The sequence below is a fragment of the Sander lucioperca genome, chromosome 2 (genome assembly GCF_008315115.2).
Source record: "Sander lucioperca isolate FBNREF2018 chromosome 2, SLUC_FBN_1.2, whole genome shotgun sequence".
NCBI classification, from domain to species: Eukaryota; Metazoa; Chordata; class Actinopteri; order Perciformes; family Percidae; genus Sander; species Sander lucioperca.
Window position 1 is genome coordinate 6,837,680 of NC_050174.1, and position 22,890 is coordinate 6,860,569.

General features: G+C 40.1%; 1 protein-coding gene across 5 annotated transcripts in view; it reads right to left on the reverse strand.

The window, feature by feature from the left end:
* Window positions 1-22,890, reverse strand: part of gpat2 (glycerol-3-phosphate acyltransferase 2, mitochondrial) — a 155,835-nt gene that overhangs the window by 33,734 nt on the left and 99,211 nt on the right. For all 5 annotated transcript variants that reach the window (XM_035991290.1, XM_035991292.1, XM_035991289.1 and 2 more), the window contains exon 3: window positions 220-323. In XM_035991290.1, the coding sequence (XP_035847183.1) occupies window positions 220-291 (72 nt within the window). In that variant the 5' untranslated portion in view covers window positions 292-323. The remainder of the gene's footprint in view (window positions 1-219; window positions 324-22,890) is intronic.

Consider the following 22,890-nt stretch of genomic DNA (forward strand, 5'->3'; position numbering starts at 1 on the left):
TGTCCAAGTATTCCCTTAAAATGTTCTTCATTCTCTGCTGGATCAGTATGACTCACTAATACATTACATTCTGTGATTTGGTAAACATCAAACAGAACAGAGCTCATGTGGTCATGCATGTTTTCTGGTGATTGTTAAGAACAAAGAGTTTGAGATTGGTGCACATGGAGTAAAGTGGGAGATGACAGCGGGACAGAGTCATGCAAGCAGTGTTCTTACAGCAAGTCTATTTTGTTGAATTGGTGGAAGGACCATGTTGCTGTTTATCCCGTCATTCTTCTCCTGCACCATGGTGAGCCCCCTGCAGACTTCTACTCAGAGACCTACCAAAGAAAAGATTGGGGGAAAAGAGCGCCATGTTAAAACAGTTCATTGTTACATTGTGTTGCGTAATAAGGATTGTTTGTCAGCACATGTGAATGTGTGTGGGCAGTCATTTTTAGGAGCTTCACAATACAAGACCAATTTTGTGATATTTCAGAGGGCAGTCCATCTCTCCGAATTGAGAAAAACACACATCCACTCGCACACAGACAATCTGTGTGACATAAAATATATTTTGTCCTCTGGTCCTTGGCAGGGGAGAGTAGGCAGCACTCACCGATCTATCACCCTGTGCCCACAGCTACAATTTCACCCATCTAACCAGCACTTCATCCCCCCACCATCACAAATTCTCTTAAATTCTTAACCTTCCCTTCATTCTTTTCAGGTAAGGGAAAGTAGCTAGTAGTGCGTGTTTCCTTGTGTTGGTTTCCCCCATTGTTTCCTCTTATTGGACTTGTGGAAAACTTTACTTTAAAAGTTTTGTGCTTACTTCTGTATGCAGGTAGCAGAGATGTTCACAAGTAATTTTTTGGAAGTCCAAGTCGAGTCTCAAGTCTTTGAGGGGCAAGTTCAAGTCAAGTCTCAAGTCTTTTGCCACAAGTCCAAATCAAGTCTCAAGTCTCTGGCCATCTGATCTGTCCCTAACACTGTATTGTTAAATCTTATGAATTCAAAGCATGTCCTGTAGCTACCATCCAGACAGTACAGTAAAAAACCAGTTGTAGGATAACTTTATGGGGTCTAGTTAACACATCCCTCTAGCCCTCGGACCTGGTGAAATATTAACCTAAGTCTGTCACATCATATGTATACAACTATAATATACAATTTGCCTGTTCCCAGCGTTAGCACAACACTTTGTGATGGTTAGCTTGTTACCTGTGACAATATATATGCTAAATGTAATGTTTCTTTAACTAAAAAACAATGTCTGTCGAAGAGGAAATCAAGAGAATAGTGGCAGCGCCACACCAGTTACAGAACAACATGCATCTCGGTGTCAGTCCAAATTACGCACAATAAGCAGGTTGAACTCACTGATGTGATGCCATTTATTTTATATTTATTTATATATATATATATATATAAGTGTTAGTACGCTCAGTGAAACTGAGTCCATTGCGAGGGAGATCCGACTCAGAGGAGGAGAGGTTAGTGAGGCCAGAGTCTCCACGGCGGGTGACAGTGCGCACAGATCCGCTGCGCCACGCATGGATGAAATAATGAAATAGTAAATAGGACTACAGTAACAGAAATATGTGCAGAATTAAGACAGTCAAGACGACCAGTCCACCAAAGACGAGACAGTCTTTGGTGGACCAGGTGCACTTAATAGCCTACAAATTATCCACGGGATCAACACATCACAAGTTTGCCCACCCAACACATCTTTGTTTGTTCCTGGGGAGATGGATCCGTGCGTCCCCGCCTCCTGTGCGCCATGGATGTAACTATAAAGATACAATTAGCTTGTGCCCAGCATTAGTACAACACTTTGCGATGGTTAGCTTGTTACCTGTGACAATATACCCTTTACCCAATAGACCCTTTAGTTTTATTTAAGACTTTATTTCTACTACAAAAGGATGAAGACGTAGCCTTCTGTCATCCTGTGGCACAAACTCTCTTCTAATAAATCTTTCTGTGGTTACACCCATCAGATTCAGAAGACTTATTAGGTTCAATTTATTCTGCATCGCTGTGTCCCACTCTGTTGATTAACTTTGCTAATTAAAACTTGGGCCTTCCCCATTGGGAGATCAATTTCAACTGGATCAAGTTCCCACATTCATTACCTACTCTGGTAGGAACAAAGACATCGATAAGAGGTTCCCAGGGCTGCTGGGATGCTTCGCAGGTGCAGAGGATGACGGAGAAAACGAGGCAGCAAAATGGGTAGTAAAGGGTGTAAAACTGTAAATTAAACAGAGAAAAACTCTAATTGGGTTATACAGTATAAGCCACTCCAGAGAAAATACAAGACCACATGGAAACAGCTAGAGACAGCAGTATGCCAAAGCCACAAAAAACAGTTGTATTATCCTCACACAGTCTTACCTGTTACCATTAAAACATATGATTTCACACACTGATGCATAGAAACATGACACATATTCAAATCTAAGCCACACCTTCCTCCTCACATTCATGCTTGCTTTAGTTCATCCTCTCCTCAGAAGTTAATTGATCAATTATATTCTTTAATTAATATGCTGTAGTTTGCTAACGTGATAGCCCAAGACTAAGTGGGCTCATGATGAGAAAGGAGTAAAAGTCAGAAGCCATTATGAGCTGCCAGGTCAGATTAGATTGGAATTAATTTGAGAGCAGCAGTAGAAGTGATGGGGGTTGGTGCATTCAAGTCTATTCGCAAAACTGCTCAGTGATTAGAGGGGGCTTTACATGCACTTAGGGTCTATTTAAAAAAAGGAGACAGACATGGAGGGTCTGATCTATCTCAATCAGACCAGATATCTTACATTTAGGCAACTCAGCCTACACACACACACACACAGCACTGTTTTCCCCCCCCAAATCTGTGATGTATTGCTACAAAAAAAATTAAATCTGACTTTTCTCATGCAAGCCCAAATACCAGAGTGGGTGAGTTTCTATTAAATGCAAAGAACATGAAGACTGTAGAGAGACCTCAAGGTCACACACAACAACAAAACCTGCACGGCTGAAGTCACTATGGCAGTACGTAAGTTTATGGCACACGTCAATTGTGGAATAACTTTTAAACAACTTAGAATACTAAAGAGTAGCACTGCCATGGTTAACCTGACAAGAAACCATGTAAAAAGTTGTTGTATGCTGACAAAGTGAGTATTATACACTTAAGACTGGCTTATACATCACATACAGCAAATTCAATTAACCCTCTGGGGTCTAAGCCATTTTTTCCAATCTTTGGTTCACCTGATCTCATTGTGTAATAATGCTTAATCTCAACCCTGTGATACACAATCAAGTTATAGACATTGTCCCAGGACAACCTAGGCTATCATGACATGTATGCTGCAGGGATGTCACATGGATGTATAAATTGTTATGACTATAAAGACAAAAGAAAAAATTAAATGGAAATTGTATCTTACAGAAATGTATTGAAATCGCACTGAGCGAGCTGCTTTTCTCCTGACATCACTTTATCACCATTTCCCTGTCAATAAGTCACAAAATACCCCAATAAAAACTATTCACCCATCCTCAATGCACCCTGGGCGCACACCTTACAATACTGTCCAAATGAGAATCTACGCATTATTTATTACATATATGCTGTTATAGGATTATTTCGGCTAATTTGTTTCGTGTTTGCAATATGTAGCAGCAAAGTAACACAGGAAAGTGGCAGCATCTACTCCATTGTGGTTGTCGCTGCCTTAAAAACGCCAGAGAAGAAGACTTAGTAAGACACCATCTGGTTGACACTCAGCTCACTGAATTCAGGAAATCAAGATTTCATATATATAAAAATGACTAAATAATAGTTGTGGATTTATCATTCTGGAATTATTGTGCAAAGTCTCCGAAAAGACACTGAAGTTCCAGGCCGGATTACAAAGCTTTTAGAAGGGCTATGATCACACAGAAGCCCTCTTTGGAAAGGCCCTGATGTTAACAACGCTAGCTTGAAGCAATACGGAGGTACTGAACATACGTAACATGATTTATGGATTCATTATTATGGATTTATTGTACAAAGACACTGTAATTCCAGGCTAGATGAAACAACTTCAACAGCCACATGAATTGCAAATCAAGGTCTGTATTTCACTCTGTCAACAAGGACATGTTAGCTACACGTTACCTAGCTACAGCTTTAAAGTAAAATATCATTTAGTCATTCTGTATAAGTTAAAAATATAGAATGACTGCCAATTCACTATTTATTGGAAAAACACACCTGGAGCCGCTGCAACACCTCCTGAAAAATAACTTGTTTATCGATCCAGTTTGTTCTGTGTGCAATTTTGTGGAGAAGAATCAGCCAAATCTCTCTTGAAATAGTCCTTGCCATGTTAAACAAAAGTCAGCAAGTCACCCTTTCTCAGCTGCAACTAGTTAATTAGCTAGATTACATTCATCTCCATGTCTGAGTGTTTACAAACAGGACAGGGACTAATAAAGCAGTATTGTTAAGATGTCTGCATCAGCAGCTACGGTACAGAGTAATTGGTGGAAACTAGACACGAGAGATATTGCAATAAAAGAGATTAACATTAATGTGAGGCAAATCATCATGAAAATGATAAATTACCAGAAAACCGGTAAAAACATCAATATTTCGCAGCCCTAGACACAAACAAAAAAGGGCTTCTTTGTTAACAGGTGTTGTTTGACTTAATCATAAATCCTGAATATCCCCACAAATCAAATCTACGAGTGGTTGACCTTTTTTTTTTTTTGACAACAACCATTCACTTAGTTACATTATGTGGTGTAAAAACATCTATATCCAATCTGTGACGACAATAACTGACAATGTTTGCTGCAGGCAGAAAAATTCTCCTCACGCTTAAAATACATTTTCAATATGAGCATCGCTTGAGCATTGTTAACAGCGCATCTTTGACATGCGTATGAGCCTTTTTCAAACAAATAGGGAGCGAGGATCCAGGCAGGCAGATAGATAGTGCCACAGGGACATCAATGTGAAGGGCTTTTATTCTCCAAGTAAACCAGGCTATTCAAAAAGAATGTTAATATGGTATGCACATGGAAGCATCAACTGTCCCCGTTTCATCTCACACACACACACACACACACACACACACACAAAATCAATTTGTGACTCAGTAGCTGTGCGTCATGGAGCCACAGAGTATCATTGATTTCCCTGAACAAAAGGATTTTTTTACATTTACTCTGCTTTCTTCTGCTCTTTAGCTTCCCACTGTTTTTTACCTTACTGTCAGTGGTACAGTGTTTGTAGAAAATCTTTATGCAACACTCTGACAGCCAACATTCAAATTAAAAGATGTTCACACTGTTACAGAACTATGACTAATTTTACTATCTACTACTAGCTAATTCATGTTATTTATTTTTTTATCTAGAATATCAACACATGACATGGTTTATAACAGACTAACAGTACAATACTATTAATATCTTGGGGCCTATAGATCAGGCTCTCTCTGGTGAGCTGACTAGGAGGAACAAGGTGAGCTTCCTGTATTGCTACAGGATAAGGAAACTGCTGGTTGTAACTTTAATCCAGTCTTTGACTATGTCCAGCTTGGTTTAGTACTAAATCAGGTCATGCAAAATAATTTTGTTCAGTACACTTTGAATGTCCGTCCAAGAATCCATGTGGGAATCCTTGAGTGTAAGCAGGTAAACCTACTACCAGTTGCGCTGAGAGAAAATCAGTTGAAACTCAATCATACGTATGATATCATCAAGGGAATGGCCCCAGGTTACTTAATGTGCCATATAGATGGTAGATGGTATAGATGGTACATCATGTAACATAGTACCTTCTCGGGGTGTGACGAGACACCCAGCTCACGAGACGAGACACGAGATTGGGTTCACGAGATCAGGACGAGATTTTAACACTACTTTAAAGAAAACTGCAAAGAAGAAATAAGACTGGAAAAATAGTCCTTTATTCAATCGAGAGTCACAAAATGAAAAATGAGCACTGAAAGGTTTTGCCACAAACTCAAACTGGCTGGCTTCTCTCCTGTATAACTAACAGTTACACTGTTACTTATTCCACATGTACAGTGGAAAGATAGTCTCTTCACTCAGAGTACCAAGGTTACAACGTAACCAAGCGTTTTCTGGTAGTTGAGACCAGTTGTTTTGTACTTGAATTTGTCATTGTACAGTAGACAGAGAGAAATAAAGCTTATTTTACTATTGTTTCACAGTGAATACGATCTAAAGCACAAACAAATTACCATCAACCACTCAACAGATGTTTGTGAAGATCAATGCTCTTTTCTCCTCTGAATTTTATTCATTGCAGCAGTAAACAAGGAAGTAGGCTACTCTAGTATCTATTTATGACCATTATAGGACGAAGGGAGAACATTTCTCTTTGTTTAATATCATTAAAAGTAAAGTCAGGTTTTGCTGTCCGCTTCCCGACTAATTTTAAAAAAAGACAGAGGAAGAGAGTGGTCTGCGCGAGACAGCGCCAGAGTGAACTGTACGCTACAGACGCGTGTGTGCCTCGGCCAAGAAAGAGGGGGAGAGAGAGGGAGAGAGCGGCGGTGCTCTAACGTTTTAATGCTGGGTTTTACAGGCAGCTTTTTTCTTCCGCTATCGCTCTGCAAAAGTTAACTCAGTCAACTTTGGAGAACGGGCGGAGGATCTTCTATGCTAATTTCGAGGTCAATGTCAGACTCATCCGTCATGCTGGCTGCTGCTCTGCACTTGTGTACTGATATCGGGAGACACATTTTACCTCGACGAGAAATCTTGTCAGGTTTGAATCTCACCTCTAGCAGGCTAGGCATATGGAATTATCTCCCACTTTGATCAAACAGATTCAGAGTAGAGGGGTGCAGGGCTCCAGCCTAACTTTTTTACTAGGAGCACTGTAGCCCCTATCTGAAAATGTTAGGGGTACAGGCAGAAAATGTAGGGGCGCACGATTTAAATTGAAAAACCTGCAACGCATTTTTTTCACATTTTCCCCATTTTTACTGTATTACTGATAAAGGCTTTGGTAATAAACAGAAACTACAATGTGCTGTTTTATTTTAGTTCAGTCACATTAATTTACATGGTGCTTAACAAATGCACATTCAGAAATGTAAACAAAGTATTATTACCGCCATTACAGTACAAAAACCACAACTAATACATTAAATGTAAACATGAGGTAAGTGGTCACTGGTCAGTGGTCACTTTACGGTCATTACAGCATCAGAACAAGTAAACATGTGCCTCTTCTTACTCTCTAGATAAAATCTTGTGTAAAAATCAGTTTGACTAAAATGAAAAAATTAAGACTAGATTAACTGAAATATTCAATATCATAATATAATGATTTGGCGGCCCCAGGCATATAGCACCTTGCTTTACTTTTCACCTTTTCTCTAACTGGGAATGTTGTGATTGGCAGTGCAGAAGAAGTACTCAAAACTATTAACAGTAAAACTAAACTATATCTTTTTTAATCTGACAATTGCTCGATTAATCAATTCATTTTTTCCAGTAAAGAAAAAAAGTACCATCGTAACGTCCCGAAATGTCTTGTTTCATTTCACAGTTAACAGATGTTTAGCTTACAATCACAAAAAAACAAAGAAAATCAGAAAATATTCAAAAGCTGGAACTTGTGAATTTCTGCACTCTTTGCTTAATTGACTAATCAATCAATAGACTAATCATTTCATGTCTGTGATCTTGTTGTCCGACTCAATCCTGGCTCAGTTCAGGCAGTCTATTGATGATGTCTATAATTCAATAATAGACTAATTAGTAGAGCTGGGCAATATATCAATATTGTGATATGAGACTAGATATTGTCTTAGATTTTGGATATCGTAATATCGTAATATGGCATAAGTGGTGTCTTTGCTTTGGTTTTAAAGACTGCATTATAGTAAAGTTATGTCATTTTCTGAACTTACCAGACTGTTGTAGCTGTTCTATTATTTGCCTTTACCCACTTAGTCATTATATCCACATTACTGATGATTATTTATCAAAAATCTCATTGTGTAAATATTTTGTGAAAGCACCAATAGTCAACACTACAATATCGTTGTGGTATCGACAGCGAGGTACTTGGTCAAAAATATCGTGATATTTGATTTTCTCCATATCACCCAGCCCTACCAATTAGTCGAACATATGGCCAGTAAAATGCTTCACTGGAATTTTATAATATAATAGAGTTCAAGAAAGGTGTGATAGATGTGGCAGATGATAAAACTATGATGTACAATTGAATGAATGGATGGATGCTATAAGGGCCATCCGTGTGTGTGTGTGTCTTGACTATAGATATATAATGGGAGTCAGAGTGGTATGTAATTATCTCTATTTGTATTCAAGCAAAACAATCTAGAGCTCAACGCTCTAAAGACAGTGGAGATGGTTGTGGACTTCAGGAAGAACTCAGCCCCACCTGCCCCCATCACCCTCTGTGGCTCCACAATTGACACTGGGGAGTCTTTCCGCTTCCTGGGAACTATCATCTCCCAGGACCTCAAGTGGGAGCTGAACATCAGCTCCCTCGTGAAGAAAGCACAACAGAGGATGTACTTCCTGTGGCAGCTGAAGAAATTCAACCCGCCAAAGACAATGATGGTGCACTTCTACACAGCCATCATTGAGTCCATCCTCACATCGTCCATCACCATCTGGTACGCTGCTGCCACTGCCAAGGACAAGGACAGACTGCAGCGTGTCATTCGGTCTGCAGAGAAGGTGATTGGCTGCAATCTGCCGCCACTCCAGGACCTATACGCCACCAGGACTCTGAAGCGTGCTGGAAAGATTGTGGCCAACCCCTCCCACCCCTCCCACAAACTCTTTGTGAAATTATGAGGTGTTGAAGGCTAGGAGATCCCAGTTAAACGAGCAGCAAAGATGAAGCCTAAAGCCTCCTACACATGATCCGCAGCAAAACCGCAAGTTAGGGCGCAGAGCAGAGAGGGAAAGCGCAGCGCAGGTATACGTCATCATAGCTTCTGGAATTAGTTGCGCCTTGAAAGGTCAGTGGCAAAAGGGTCAAAGTTGAAATAATTTGAACTTTGAGTGCAGTGCTCGGCGACCCTTTAAATGCCAGTTTATTTATTTGAAGTATTTCATTATTTATTACTAAAAAAAACAAAAACGATTATGATTTTTTCTCCATATAATGAATAATTTGGAGATGGGGCTTTGGTGGTGATTAGAGTCTTGGATATGTCAAAGATAAGCAACAAATTTAATTTGATTGCATTAGTATTTTTTACGTAGTATCAGATACTCCCTCTGGACACCTTCGTGGACAAAAATGCCTCATTGACTTCCATTAAAACCACATGTTTTTATCTCACTGCCTTTACAATATAAAACCATGCATTCTGTAATGTCAGCATTTCATTTTAAACAAAAGGTGGTGATATTTGACATTTTTACTGTATTCCACCAGATTCAACCATTTTCCCTTTGTAGGCCGATGCATGAAATTATTGTATTATATTATGGAGCCGTGTGTGTGTGTGTGTGTGTGTGTGTGTGTGTGTGTGTGTTTGTGTTTGTGTGTGTGTGTGTGTGTGTGTGTGTGTGTGTGTGCGTGCGTGCGTGCGTGCGTGTGTGTGTGTGTGAGAGAGAGCAAATATAATAATTTCATGCCTACAAAGGGAAAATGGTTGAATCTGGTGGAATACAGTAAAAATGTCAAATATCACTTGACATTACAGAATGCATGGTTTTATACTGTAAAGGCAGTGAGATAAAAACATGTGGTTTTAATGGAAGTCAATGAGGCATTTTTGTCCATGAAGGTGTCCAGAGGGAGTATCTGGCACTACATAAAAAAACTAATGCAATCAAATCAGTTTTGTTGATAATCTTTGACATATCCAAGACTCTAATCACCACCAAAGCCCCACTGCCCAACGATTTATTTTATGGAAAATAATGAATGTTCTGTTGGGTTTTTCATAAATAATCATTATTTCAAAGAATTAAACAGGCATTTAAAGGGTTAAAATCCTGTTAACGATTGAATGTTTGGTAGTTTGGAGCAAGTTAGAAGTTGTTTAAGTGATTTATGAAAAAGAAGCAGAAAAAGAATATTGATATATGATGATTTAATATCAGTTTTTTGGACACGTACATTTTTGCCATGAAGGTGTCCAGAGGGAGTATCTGGCACTACGTAAAAAATACTAATGCAATCAAATTAATTTTGTTGCTTATCTTTGACATATCCAAGACTCTAATCACCACCAAAGCCCCATCTACATATTATTCATTATATGGAGAAAAAAAAATTGTTTGTGTTTTTTGTAATAAATAATGAAATACTTCAAATAAATAAACTTGCATTTAAAGGGTTAAAATCCTGTTAATGATTGAATATTTGGTAGTTTTGAGCAAGTTAGAAGTTTAAGTGATTTATGAAAAAAAAGCAGAAAGAATATTGATATATTTAATAGCAGTTTTTGTGTGTGTGTGTGTGTGTGTGTGTGTGTGTGTGTGTGTGTACATTTTTGCCACAAAGGTGTCCAATGTTATTAAATCTGAGGAGGGCACAAGGGTTAAGTTTCTAAAGGCCCTGAACACCCACACAGGTGTTTATAGTTAATGTGGCTGATTGGACCTTTTCCAGGACTGTGTGGGTGTGGTTAGACCAAAGAATTTCTAATAAGGGAAGAAGTTCCACTATCTCGTTACTTCCCGCTTCTGAACTGGTTGCACTTCCACTGTGGTTCCATATAGGGGGCGCTCACATGCAAGTGCAGAATGAATGGGACTCTATGGAGCTATACCCCTCAAAATCCACTTTTCTCAGGATATAATTTTTTGTCTAGTAATTTGAATGTTGCATTCGAAAGGGGAGGCTAAGAAAATACACACTGCTGGGTGTTAGATTTTTTTAAAGTGGCTTTTTTGTTCTAAAAAGCCTTTTAAAATGTCAATGACGTCATACACACATATACGGCCAGAGATACTGCTTCACGGCAAGCTCTGAGTCGCTTCCTTTTTTCTCTCGAGGCATCAACAACACAGCTGACAGGTTAGGCTCTCCCTGTCAATACATGTGCTAGAAAGAGGTTTGCTAATGTTTTAAAGACCACGCCGAAATATTCACTCTGACATTCTAGTTCTGCTTCAGATGTCGTCAAGCTGGATCTCCGATCGTAATCAATCCTTCACTGACCAATCAGCATTCATTAGCAGAATGCTAGCGTGTTATGGGCAACGACGACTCAACCTGTAAGAAATCAAAAGGACATAAGTAGTCGTTCATTCAACTTTCGACCTATAATCCATGTTGAACTTGCAAAAACTACAATCAAATCTGAGATTTCTCAACGACAATCAGGTGAAAGAGACAAATTTAGCCATCTAGCTCCATAGAGTCCCATTCATTTTGCACTCGCCTGCGATCACCCCCAGTGTAATTCTGGTGGAACTGCAACCAAATGCGGTACAATGGGGCTAAATAAGGAGAGGAAAGGCTTTCTGTAGACCGGCTTTGGTTAGACTGAGTGATTGACATCTTCCTGAGTCCACTGTTAGTGTTGTTGCACCTGTTAGGGCGGGACAAATGACACCTTTGTCATCCTTATTGGTAGAAAGAATTTGTGACCTAATAAGTTCCCATCAAAGCTCCAGCCCACCTTCAACCTGAAAAGATCAGCCAGAATAACTGAAAACACCTGTGTGGGTGTTCAGAGGTTTTAAAGCAACAGCAGTATTTTGGGCGGGCCAGTACAAAAGTGAGTGGGCCATTTTCAAAAAGACGTAGAAGTAGCAAAAAGGACAAACTGAAAAAAACAGCAACAATTTTACATTCCAACATATACTGCATTACAACGGCAATAGCAGTACTGTCTACAACATGCTCAACCAACAACGCTCAGTCTAAAAAGTTTGTACACAACAATATACCGGTAGACAAAAACCTGTCGATTTTAACCTATTCAGGCTAAAATATATTTGCACCGGCAGAACCAGCAGCATTGGCTCTGCACAGCACTGTTATAAAATTAACCATTTTATTGCACAGAGGCAACTAAACATGAACCTACACAGCAGAGAAAGCGTTTACACACTGCATGACATAGAATAGCCTACACTCAGCGCCATGTGTGTGTGTGTGTGTGTGTGTGTGTGTGTTGTAGTAGTAGGCGGCTAGTAAAGAGAGAGAATGGGAGAACGAAGTTTGTGTGAGGTGGACCTGGTCACCACAGACCCAAATCTTCTCAGCTGTTGTAGAGGTCGACCGATATGGTTTTTCTCTGGCCGATGCCGATCTTTAGAAATCAGGGTCAGCCAATGGCTGCCGATTTATTTTGGCCGATATTTGGCTGATATGTGCTTGTTTTTAAACCTCTATTTGAAAGATAAAATGTAACACTAATATACACAGAATTTCTCAACAAAAACATTTATTGAACACTTCACCAATCTACACGTATAGGCTACTTCAATTAAAAATGTATAATGTAAAAACATACTGTATATTTTATAAATAATGTATGAAAAATATATTAAATAAACGAAACAGGTAAGAAGCAAATAAACTTTTCAATGAAAAAATAAAGTTTAGTGCACTTAGCAGCATGTAGCCTATTAAACTTCTGAGAATACAAATCTGCTTCACAGAAAGTTATTAATTAATTTCAACACTATTTCCTCCTAACTCCTGTTGAATCACAAGACTAGGGCTATCTAAAGTCAGTTCTTGTTCACCTTGTTTGTTAGATCATTGTTCATTTGTTGAAGTGTTTTATCTGTGTTTTGGGGATCCTACTGCCTACATGTCCTGTTGATTTCCAGATTTCTGTCATTCAAACAACTCTTAGTTGTAATTTAAAACTCATCCAGCCAATTTAATAAAATTAAGGGTTTTATTCGTGCTCGAGTCCATAGATGCAGTTAATGGATACAGGCAAGGAGGACTGAAGGCTCTGTTAGCAACGATTAGCTCCGTTAGCGGTTAGCTCCGTTAGCGGTTAGCTCCAGTTAGCTCCGTTATAGGAGTGGATGAGACTGCCACGGACAGGGGTAACAACCAAGGGGGTAAGCTTCTCCTCGGACCGCGAACCTCCTATGGCGCCATTTTAATGCTACAAAGCGATCACCCCCCGTTAGCATCCCATTCACTGCCATTCATTTTGACGTCACTTTGACAGAGAATAACTTTACATCTGAAGAGTTTAACGACTATTTGTCCATTGTTTATTTCTAAAGAAACACGACAATGTATAAAAGGCTCCATTACCTTGTACCTCACGTTATGGCTCCGTAGCAGACGTTTTTGTAAAAATAGGCTAACGATTGTGTCATAACCACGCGACTTACTGTCGCATAGTAGAGGAATTACCGTATAGTACAGGAGAAGCTCGCAGGCAGTTTCGTCTCACATTAGCTGTTTAAGTGTAATTACTAATGTTAACTAGCATTTTAGTTAGCAATAATTAGCCTGTGCCTATGTTATCTCCTCACATATACCTACGCTCTCCGTCTCTGCAAGATTGGGAATGATTGAGATTTCTCTTGGCACAGCTACCAGAAGACTTACAACTTTCAGACACGTTGCTCACGTCACATTTACGTCGTCTCTCTCTCAGTTGGAGGCTGCGCAGTAACGCTCAGCGCTCACCGGAAAAGTGCTTCTAACGGCCTTCACTGGTCTCCGTCCAGAGCAACGGGATCTGTTGGTCCATTCTTACAGTGAGGAAAATAAGTATTTGAACACCCTGCTATTTTGCAAGTTCTCCCACTTAGAAATCATGGAGGGGTCTGAAATTGTCATCGTAGGTGCATGTCCACTGTGAGAGACATAATCTAAAAAAAAAAATATCCAGAAATCACAATATATGATTTTTTAACTATTTATTTGTATGATACAGCTGCAAATAAGTATTTGAACACCTGTCTATCAGCTAGAATTCTGACCCTCAAAGACCTGTTAGTCTGCCTTTAAAATGTCCACCTCCACTCCATTTATTATCCTAAATTCGATGCACCTGTTTGAGGACGTTAGCTGCATAAAGACACCTGTCCACCCCATACAATCAGTAAGAATCCAACTACTAACATGGCCAAGACCAAAGAGCTGTCCAAAGACACTAGAGACAAAATTGTACACCTCCACAAGGCTGGAAAGGGCTACGGGGAAATTGCCAAGCAGCTTGGTGAAAAAAGGTCCACTGTTGGATCAATCATTAGAAAATGGAAGAAGCTAAACATGACTGTCAATCTCCCTCGGACTGGGGCTCCATGCAAGATCTCACCTTGTGGGGTCTCAATGATCCTAAGAAAGGTGAGAAATCAGCCCAGAACTACACAGGAGGAGCTGGTCAATGACCTGAAAAGAGCTGGGACCACCGTTTCCAAGGTTACTGTTGGTAATACACTAAGACGTCATGGTTTGAAATCCTGCATGGCACGGAAGGTTCCCCTGCTTAAACCAGCCCATGTCAAGGCCCGTCTTAAGTTTGCTAATGACCATTTGGATGATCCAGAGGAGTCATGGGAGAAAGTCATGTGGTCAGATGAGACCAAAATAGAACTTTTTGGTCATAATTCCAGTAACCGTGTTTGGAGGAAGAAGAATGATGAGTACCATCCCAAGAACACCATCCCTACTGTGAAGCATGGGGGTGGTAGCATCATGCTTTGGGGGTGTTTTTCTGCACATGGGACAGGGCGACTGCACTGTATTAAGGAGAGGATGACCGGGGCCATGTATTGCGAGATTTTGGGGAACAACCTCCTTCCCTCAGTTAGAGCATTGAAGATGGGTCGAGGCTGGGTCTTCCAACATGACAATGACCCGAAGCACACAGCCAGGATAACCAAGGAGTGGCTCTGTAAGAAGCATATCAAGGTTCTGGTGTGGCCTAGCCAGTCTCCAGACCTAAACCCAATAGAGAATCTTTGGAGGGAGCTCAAACTCCGTGTTTCTCAGCGACAACCCAGAAACCTGACTGATCTAGAGAAGATCTGTGTGGAGGAGTGGGCCAAAATCCCTCCTGCAGTGTGTGCAAACCTGGTGAAAAACTACAGGAAACGTTTGACCTCTGTAATTGCAAACAAAGGCTACTGTACCAAATATTAACATTGATTTTCTCAGGTGTTCAAATACTTATTTGCAGCTGTATCATACAAATAGAGTTAAAAAAAATCATACATTGTGATTTCTGGATTTTTTTTTTTAGATTATGTCTCTCACAGTGGACATGCACCTACGATGACAATTTCAGACCCCTCCATGATTTCTAAGTGGGAGAACTTGCAAAATAGCAGGGTGTTCAAATACTTATTTTCCTCACTGTATAAACAAACAGTCTATGGTAACAACCAGACTCTGATAAATGATATTCGGGGAGCTTCCACAGCGGTGTGGCCACGGTGTTTTGTACGGTTTTATTAGTACAGTTAATCCCAAGGCAAGAACACCAGCAACATGCTACTGCTAACGGTAGCGTCTGAACCTGAAGTGACTGTGCGAGACACACTGCGCAAGACTTCACGAGGGGAGGGGCTGGAGGCAGCTGGTCTGGGCGCACTGTAAAAAATGTCGCCTATTCATGTTTTTAACACTAGGCTGCCCGCAGATGCCCCTACTTATTAATCGGCTTGATATTGGCCGATGCCGATTATGTAAAAAAATGCCAAAAATCGGCCGATTAATCGGTCGACCTCTAAGCTGTTGCTACTGTCATGCTGCACTGTCTCTTCATGTGGCACATTATGTTTGGAACATTGTATGGGTCACTTCTTATATTATAACAAGGTAATACAATGTGTAATCAAGTGATGACTGATTAACAGATGTAAATGCTCAATGCCCTAATACCTGTTGATACTACAACAATGCAAAGTATAGGCTCTTAACCTTGCAGTTTTGCACATTTCATGTAAAACTTGATTTCTCCATTTCTTTGCACAAAACTCTCCAGAAAGTGCCATTTAATGGTTTATTTTTCAACATTTTTTCCTGGGGGGGCATACCCCTGGATCCCCCTAGGGAGAGCCCCCCCCCCACATAACAAATCCCAATTTAACCCCTGGTTATGTGAATGTGCTATTCTGCCACATGGTTTCACAAGGTTTTTGACACTTGATTAACACACAGCAGATGCTGTGATTGGGGCCTCGAGCCGCTCAATAGTTCAGGGAATGAGGAAGCAATACAGCAGTAAGCAGGGGTTAAAGGGGGTTACTCTCTAAACTCCAGGAGAGCTTTAATGCTATTCAGCACTCTTTCCGGTAAAACTAAGTGCATGCTTTTCAATCAATCGCTGCCAACACCAACCTGTCTGACCAGCATCACTACGCTAGACGGGTCGGAATTAGAATATGTAGCCATTTATAAATATTTAGGTGTCTGGTTAGATAGTTCCCTTTCCTTTCAGACCCACTAAACCACCTCCAATCTAAAATTAGGTCTAGAATTGGCTTTCTTTTTCGGAACAGGGCCTCCTTCTCTCATGTCGCCAAACTTGTAATGGTGAAAATAACTATCGTACCAATTCTAGACTTAAAAAATTGGATGTGGTGTACCATAGTGCCATACGTTTCGTCACCAGATATGATATATGATACTCACCATTACTCTATGCATTAGTCGGCCGGCACTCGTTGCATATCCGGCACTTAACTCACTGCTACCAACTTATTTGCAAGGCCTTGCTAGGCAAAGCCCCTCTGTACCTAAGCTCACTCATTACCATAGCTCTACCTACCCGTAGCCTGCGCTCAAGCAGCTAAATCTCTTTAGTCACCCCAAAAGCCCATTCCTCCTTTGGCCACCACTCTTTCCCGTTTTCAGCTGCCAACGGCTGGAATGAATTACAAAAAACTCTAAAACTTGAAACACTTATTCCATTCGCTGATTTTAAAGTACTGCTGTCTGGGGTCTTGTCCGACCGCTGCATGTGTTAACTCTTTTCCATCATTCATGCAGTACTGCACACGTTCACTTTATTGTCTTTTATGCTCCATTGCATAGTGGCACAATCTTACCTGCACTGCTGTCATATTTGTTTAACTGCGGGTTAATGCTTTTTGCACTATTTAACTTGCACAAACTGTATATAGATTCTGTACTACATTAAGTATTTATGTTTTATCTGTATTTTTCATAGACTCTTTGTTGTATTTTGTATGTCTGTCTTTATTTTTGTGTATTTAATGTGTAACTATGTTGTCTCGCACGTTTTATGCCTTCTCTTGGCCAGGTCGTCGTTGCAAATGAGAATATGTTCTCGATCGGCTTACCTGGTTAAATAAAGGTTAAATAAAAAATAAAAGTGGGCCAAAATCTAATTAGCAGTTTCATCAATGTTTCCCATTCGTTTAAAATAATGCCAAATATCCATTTCAGTGTTTCCGCTATTCACTCAGCAGCGCACCGCCATGAGTCCATGCACAAGGCAACTGTCTGTGGTTAGTTCAAGTCTGTAATAATAGCAGGAGAGGGGTACTGTCTGGTAGAGTCAATTGAACAGGTGAAGATCACATTGTCGGTAGCCTACCGGTTATGTCTGTAGTGAACAACACGGTAACGTGCTGTAGATCCAGTGTTTTTAGCTAAGCTAGACAGAGAATATTGGGTTAAAATTGATTGGTGATGCTGTTTTGCCCTCATTGTTCTCCGTGAAGTTAGCTGGAGTCAATGTAGCCCTTGTGTGTTTTATGTGTAGTGAGTGTGTTGGACTCTCTTTATATTATGTAGAAAAATAATGTTAAGGACTGAATGAAAAGAGAGTTAGAGAGTATGTAACTCACAATTGAAAACACTGATGCAAAGCTGTGACACATAAGGTTGTAAATCAATCAGCAGAATTTGTCATCCCCACATTACTGCATGTGTTTCTTGTTCTTGCCTCGTCTGAGCTTTGTTAGTTGTTTCATGTTGCTCTGAAAACAGATCAAAGTTATTGCAAGACCTTATTAATCTTGGGTGAAGGCTGCTGTTTGGCATTCAACCTCATATGACCAAGCTTTACCGCAGTATTTTCTAAATGGTGTAAACATATTTTTGCCTACGTTCTGTCGGTCCTAGTGATGGTTAAAGTCTTCAGGGGCTAAGGATGCTCAGTTTCAGAACAATTCCTTTAATTTCTCAGGGGACTCAACCTAAAAGCTGATATTTCTTACTCCAATCTAACCTGACGGGCCTCTGGCACTAGCCATATTTGTGATCTTGTCAGGTACACAGCTGATGTAAGGTAAAAGCAACCTGTACAGGAGGGCTTTGTAAAACCACAGGCAATAAATATCATTCTTACAGATTTTTTTTTTGTAGAGGTCATAATGCTGGATGTAGGAACAACCTCTCGTAATACATTGCAGAGAACTGAAGTATAGTGCATTATCGGGCTCTAAGATGGAGGCGGTAGCCTTGCATATAAATGGCTCTTCATATTTTAAAACAGACCTTGCAGTCAACTGAACAAATTGCTTAATTTGTTTTGAAAAAAGCTCAGTCTTTAGTTGATTCGAGGTGTTGTTGATGGGGGTTTGTGCATTTTCAGTCAGATAAATCAATCAGACCAATGGGAAAACTGCAGCAGAGGACATCTTTTTAGAAATCCGTCCCTTGTAAAGCCGCATCTCAACACAAGATTCTGGGGTCCCCAGACTTATTTTGAAGGAACTAGAATGTACCTTCAGCCCATTGTCTGCATTTCAACCGCGGTCTCAAGACCTGTGAAGATTAGGCAAATTAGTCCTCTGACGTATTTTCACATTTCATCTAAGAAACACTAGAAAAAATAAATATTTTGTCGTATTGTGCTTTAGATCATAACAGCTGAGAAATAATCAGAAAATAAGGTTTTATTTTTCTAATTCAAAGTACCGCCGTGCTCTCTCTCTCTCTCTCTCTCTCCCGCTCACCCGAGACAGCCCTTTCCTCCAGTTTCCACAGAAGTTTCCCATCTCTCTCTTTCAGCCGTTAAGTTTACCTCTGCAAAGTTTCTTCTTTTGTATACTCCAGTTAAAAAAGGTATCCTCGTCTACACAGTGAACTGCATTTTTTTGTCACAGTCATAATCGATCATTTTTTATTTTCTTGTATTTGTTTATACCATAAACTGCAGAGTCTGACTTAAACAGCTGATCTGCAGCGCAATACAGTGTGCGGCACAGTCACAGTTCCATGCATTAGGAATACTTTGAGAAAATGTAGTGCCAAAGGAATGGGCTGTCTGATGGTAAGGTAAAGTGATGAAAATATTCTAAATATAGCGTACACTTAAAACTGATCTTGACTGATTTTTTTAGGTGGGCCTTTTTTAAGGTGGCTAAAACACATTTTGCTGCTGACCCTGTACACAGCAGGTTCCGTGTGGGGACTCCTGACACTTCTCCAAACTGGCGGCGTGCTAACCATGATCTACTTTTTTTGTATTTTAAACTGCTTATCGATAAGTATAAGTACAATTTAGTAGGGATATACGCCAGTAATACGTCTGTAGTGTTTTGTAGTTTTTTTTTTATGCATTTAAAGTAGGCTACTCTGAGCTTCGCATATTTAGGCTTTAAAACCCAAGCCATGGCCTCCAGTTTTAGTACACCTGTTGTAAGTTTTTAACTCAATAAATTAAGAAAAGTGGTATTTGGAATAAAATGTCTTGTGATGGCACTGTAAACTACAATCAGTACCTTTACTTCTTTATTGAATTAACCCTGTATAACATGCTGTTCAGTTTCTGTCTCCAGTTGCAAAAGAAAGAAAGAGGCAAAAGGATGATAAGAAGAAAAATAAAAAAGAATAAAGAAAGCGATGTGATTCTGTGGCTTCCGTTTCCCTGTGCAGTATACTCCACATCTGAACAACTTGACACTTACTTTATCACACTCTTCTGCTGGTCTTTCCAGCTCACTGTGAATAAAGATCATTTTTTGGTTCACTCTCACTGAAAATGTGCGCTGCAGATCTGCCAGCCATGATGGACTGGGCTTTGAAAACACTTTTCTTATGCTCCGAAAATTCAAAGTCAAGTCACTTGTAATGACGTCAGCCAATGCTACAAACAACTGGCCCCAACTTTTGGCTATACACATTCAAAGTTTCACACCAAGAGGAAAGGGTTAAAACCGACTATATACAGACTTGTAGAGTAAAGTGATTTTACTCTGAATAAAATTATATATAATGAATACAAATCACAAGTGTCCTATACAGATTCTGAAGTCATACTGCTGAGGCAACAGATTACTCTGTTGCAGAAGGTCTACATCACTTAAATGGCTTGCACAAGCAATTCTATGTATGGGCAAGCACACCATCACCTGTAATTCACCACATTCCCAAGTGGCCCAGAACTTCTGTATACGCACAAGGTATAACATGATTGAGATTATAATACATTATTATATAGGGTTGCTCGATTATGGAAAAAATAATAATCACTATTACTTTGGTCAATATTGAAATCACGATTATTTAACAAGATTACTCATTAACCTTTGAATATAATGGATAGTGTCCAGGGTATAATGTTAGTGTCCTTTATCTCACAGAAAGAGTCTTTGGATCAGAATAAAATCTGTTTTACTACTGTGAGTCGGTTCAGCTTTACAGATATCACACGTTACACAGCTAATGAACAATTCCAGATACATAACACAATGTGCGGATGTGCGTGCGGATGTGCTCATGCGCGCATGCACGTGTCATTCAGAACACAAGACAAAATAAGAGTGCTCTTGCAAAACAGAACATGGCAAAATAATCGTTTTTCTCGATTATACTATTTTGGTGATCGTTGGGAGCCAAAATCGAAATTGAAATTCAATTAATTGCACAGCCCTATTATTATAATAGTAATCCTTTTTTTTACAACAGTGATGAACAGTTTTAGCCCAGCACCACAGACCCTTAATGCATCGACAGTAAACACATTTTAATACATGCTTTTCTGTTAATTAGTTGTAGTAATTAAGATAGTGCTGTACATTGTGGAAAATTGGACGGTAACGAATACAGTAATACTTATGTAAGCAACTGGTGCTTAAGCTATTGCATAATGCAGATGTGAATAAAACTTACCCGGTAACTTGGTCAGCTGTAATTAAAGAGGGGGCAGAAACACAAAACTGATCGTCTGGTCCTTCACACGTAATCAAAAATACACTCGAACAAAATCTTAAAACCGGGGGAAACATTGCAAGTTTTCCGCATTTCGCGCTAGTGGATCATAACCGGGTTGTAAGTACTGCTTCAAAATGCCAAAAGAAGAAACAGGAGCAAGAGACAAAAATTAGAGAGTAGGCAATTTATTGAAAACTGCATTTAAACTTAAACAGGCTGTTCATCAGCTGATCAAAAGTTTAAGACCATAGCCCAAAAATAAACCCACAACAGAACTAAAAGTGTCAAAAAAGGACTCAGTAGTGAGTAGCCCCACCGTTCTTGTTGATCACTTCAAACACTCGTTTCGGCATGCTTGATGCAACTGTTCCCAGGAGGCTGCTGGGAACGTTGCTCCATGTGGTGAAGATGGCTTCATGAAGGGCATCCACGGTCTGGAACTGACGTTTTTGTAAACTTCCCTTGCCATCCATCCCCAAATGTTCTCAGTGGGATTAAGATCAGGGGAACACGCAGGATGGTCCAAAAGAGCAACACTATTCTCCTGGAAGAAGTCCTTCGTCAGGCAGGAGGTATGAATTGCAGCGTTGTCCTGTTGAAAGACCCAGTCATTACCGCACAGACGGGGGCCCTCAGTCAAGAGGGATGCCCGCTGCAACATGTCCACATAGCCAGTCGCCGTTTGACGCCCCTGGACAACCTGAAGCTCCATTTTCCCATTGAAGGAAACATTTTAAGAAATGTAAAATGACTGTCTTACTGCGTCCAACCTTGGCAGCGATGGCGCGTTGTGAGAGGCCTTGCTTGTGCAGCTCAACAATCCTGCCACGTTCAAAGAGAGAAAGCCTTTTTGCCTTTGCCATCAGGAGATCATGACAGTGTGACTGCCTGAAGAACAATAACACGAAAGCCATATTTTTGTGCAGATTTTACCTTTTCATGCCTATGGTCTTAAACTTTTGATCAGCTGATGAACAGCCTGTTTAAGTTTAAATGCAGTTTTCAATAAATTGCCTACTCTCTATTTTTTGTCTCTTGCTCCGGTTTCTTCTTTTGGCATTTTGAAGCAGTACTTACAACCCGGTTATGATCCACTAGCGCGAAATGCGGAAAACTTGCAATGTTTCCCTTGTTCTTAAGATTTTGTTCAAGAGTGTATCTGCAAGGCTAATGTGATGGCTGCAGTAAGGCATAAAGGGCTCTAAATGCAGCTAAGCAGACACATAACGTAGCTAAACAGGGACGCATACAGTACACATGCACATACAGTGGATCTGAGAATGACGACAATTGCAGAACACAGAAACAAGCAACTCCACAGGTGTGTGCATATTTTCTCAATACCCCGAAGCCTTTACTCCTTTGTCTCTAACTTGCACACTTAGTCTAGTTTCTCCCCTGCTCCCTTCCATCTCTCAAACAGCTGTGCTGATAAACAACAACGAGCTCAAGTGGAGAACAGAAACATCCCCAATGGCGGCCCAGGGTAAGAGCTCCTTTAATCACACTACAAAACACGGCCTTGGCTTTTTCTGTCTTATTGCCATGCCTCTCTCTCCTGCTACTTCAAACCTCTGCCTTTGGCTCCCCAGTCTCTGCACCACTTCTTGCCTCTCTCTTGATTTTTTAACCACATGTCAAACTGCAGAATTATTTTTCTCATCTACTTTTGTGATTTGAAAAACATCACTCCCAACCCTCCACATCGGCTTGTCACATCATCACCGGTCTTCTCTTTTTCAATAATCTGCTGTCTTTCCTTTCATTACAAACTTTGCCAGATACAAACAGTATCTGGCATTTTCCTAAAATAG